At 45.6% G+C, this 2,432-nt stretch overlaps 1 protein-coding gene across 1 annotated transcript in view; it reads left to right on the top strand.

The window, feature by feature from the left end:
• The first annotated feature begins 289 nt into the window (after nucleotides 1-289).
• PARK7 (parkinson protein 7) overlaps nucleotides 290-2,432 on the top strand; it is a 17,126-nt gene continuing 14,983 nt past the window's right edge. Inside the window, exons 1-2 of the mRNA XM_012662524.1 lie at nucleotides 290-374; nucleotides 1,413-1,511. Of these exons, the coding sequence (XP_012517978.1) occupies nucleotides 1,428-1,511 (84 nt within the window). The 5' untranslated portion in view covers nucleotides 290-374; nucleotides 1,413-1,427. The remainder of the gene's footprint in view (nucleotides 375-1,412; nucleotides 1,512-2,432) is intronic.

Below are 2,432 nucleotides of genomic sequence, written 5' to 3'. Positions count from 1 at the left end.
CGCCAGGACCCGGAAAAGAATCCCAACAGATCGGGGGCGAAACGGGACGGCGTTCGGGATAAGAGGAACAAGGGAAAGGGAGACGGGAGTGCTCACAAGAAACGTGAAGGAAGGCTCTAGTTTATAAATACGCTCAGCTCAGACAAGCCACGGCCGTTCCAGAGATCAGCTTCGCGCCACCGGGCTGTGGCAGAGAGAGGGTTAAACCCAGCGGGCGGCCGGAGAAAGGCCCCACCCCCAGCCGGGATCCGGAATGGGCTCCGCCGGACGTGACGCAGCGTGACGCGAGCAGCGCGAGTCTGCGCAGTGCGCGGCTGAGGGGCCGGGCGGCGCGCGTGCGTGGGAACGTGCGACCCCCTTCTGTGTGGGTCGGGGTGAGTGGTTCCCGTCGGGCCGAGGCGCTGCGTCTGTAGGGAGAGGTGCGGGGTATAGGTCAGGGCCCGCGGGGAGCGCGGCGCTGCGGGCGGCTGGGGGCGCTGGGAGCGCTGCGCCCATCCCAGGTGCGGGGCCTGAGCCGGAGGCGGCGAGGCCCAGTCGGGTTCTGGCGCCTGGTCGGACCCCGCCGGGCGCCTGTGCGTTTGAGAAACGCGCGGCGTTCTGCCATTAGTAGATACTGCAGTTTTTGGCTGCCAGTCTAGTAGCAACGCTAAAGCGTCCCAAGATTTTTTGGATAAGTTTTCACCTGCTTGGAACTAGTTAACTTGTCCGTGTTGAGATCACTTTATTATAAAGTCTGTTTTGCACGGACGGCGAACTCTCCAGAAAAATAGGCTTAAAAAGCCCGAGTACCTCGTTTAGCTGCTGCTGTTTACAACGAGAGAACTTCGTGGACCGATAGAATTTAGTTGGGTTGACTTCAGTGGGGTTTTCCATCTTTCCCGATCATAAAAAAAGTATTCAGATATTTAACACCTCCCCCCTCCAGTCTTTAGTACAGTTATTGGAACTAAAAAAAATAAAAATCCCCTCCAAAACTCTTAACAGGCTAATTGCCAAAAACTGTTTAAATTAATGCCCATGAAATTCAGTTTTTTCGTTTCTCTGAAATAGTACTTCAAAAAATACTGTATTTCCTCCTATTGTGTGAAAGGCAAGACCCATGTACTTGTGTTTTAGAAAACTTCATTTGTGATGTATTATTAGAAATTGGATTTAAGATAACATGGTAGAAGCTGTGAGCAACCTGTGTTTTCATCTCAGAAATAGGGCAGTTGAAACTCTACTGTGTAAACCAATATTAATCTAAATTGCTTTTCTTCATTATCAGTTGTGTTTGTCTATCAGAGCCTTTTCCCTCCGAGGTACTTAGTTACTCTGTTTGAAAATGTTCCTAAACTTAAAAATTTTGAGTATTCCAGGGTTGCAGTGAAAGTTTTTTTAAACCCCCCCCCCCCTTTTTTTAACTCTTTAAGAAATATAACATAAAAATGGCCTCCAAAAGAGCCCTGGTCATCCTGGCTAAAGGAGCAGAGGAAATGGAGACAGTGATCCCTGTGGATGTCATGAGACGAGCTGGGGTAAGTCCTCCATTGCTTTTTGCCTTCCCCATTTTTTAAAATTTTTGGATTTTTTAAAAGTTTTAATAAAATGGTATTCTTTGAAATACTTCAGACATACACAAAAGTTCACAGATTATGTAATAATAAATACCTGTTTACCCACTGCCCACATTTAATACTTGTTAACATCTTGCAATATTTCTTTCAGCCTCATTTCTTAAAGAGCAAATGTTTTAAAGAAATACACTTGAAGCTCCCTTTGTAGATTTCCCCAATCCTATGCCCGCTCCTCCTTCCCCAACTGCCATCCTTACGCTGATGCATAGCCATCTCACGCATGTCTTTAAAGTAGCATTAGACTGTGGTTCTCATTCTGCATGATTGTGCATTACACTTAGCGCTTACTCTGTGCCAGGCATCAATCTAAGCACTATGACAACCCCATGAGTTAGGTATTGAGGCACAGAGACACTAAATAATGTACACACGTTGCAAATTTAGTAAGTACGAAAGCCAGAACTCAGACCCAGGCAGTCTGGCCCCAGAGTCTGTTAACCCTGCATTCTTCTGGTTCTTAAAAATGAAGATACGTATCGATCCAGTTTATTCATTTAAAATTGCTGCTCAGTATTGCACAGTATCAATATGCCACAATTTATCCATTCTTCTAATTACAGCGTTACAATATTGTCATAAATATACTTGTATAGGTTTCCTCATGCAAATGCGTGGAGGTTTTTCCAAGCTATATATTAATACCTAAAAGCGGAATTGCTAGGCCAACGGACAGCCCATAGTCAGCATTACTAGGTTTTGCCAAGTTGTTCTCCAGTGTACCAATTTGCAGTCCCACCAGCAGCGTAGGAAAATTCCTATTTTTCTAGCACCAGTGCTTGGTATTGTTAACTTCTAAAGTTTTTGAAAGATAAAGTA

This window comes from Propithecus coquereli, unplaced genomic scaffold (genome assembly GCF_000956105.1).
Source record: "Propithecus coquereli isolate 6110/MARCELLA unplaced genomic scaffold, Pcoq_1.0 Scaffold77, whole genome shotgun sequence".
Taxonomy (NCBI): Eukaryota; Metazoa; Chordata; class Mammalia; order Primates; family Indriidae; genus Propithecus; species Propithecus coquereli.
This window is presented reverse-complemented; position numbering and strand designations above follow the sequence as displayed.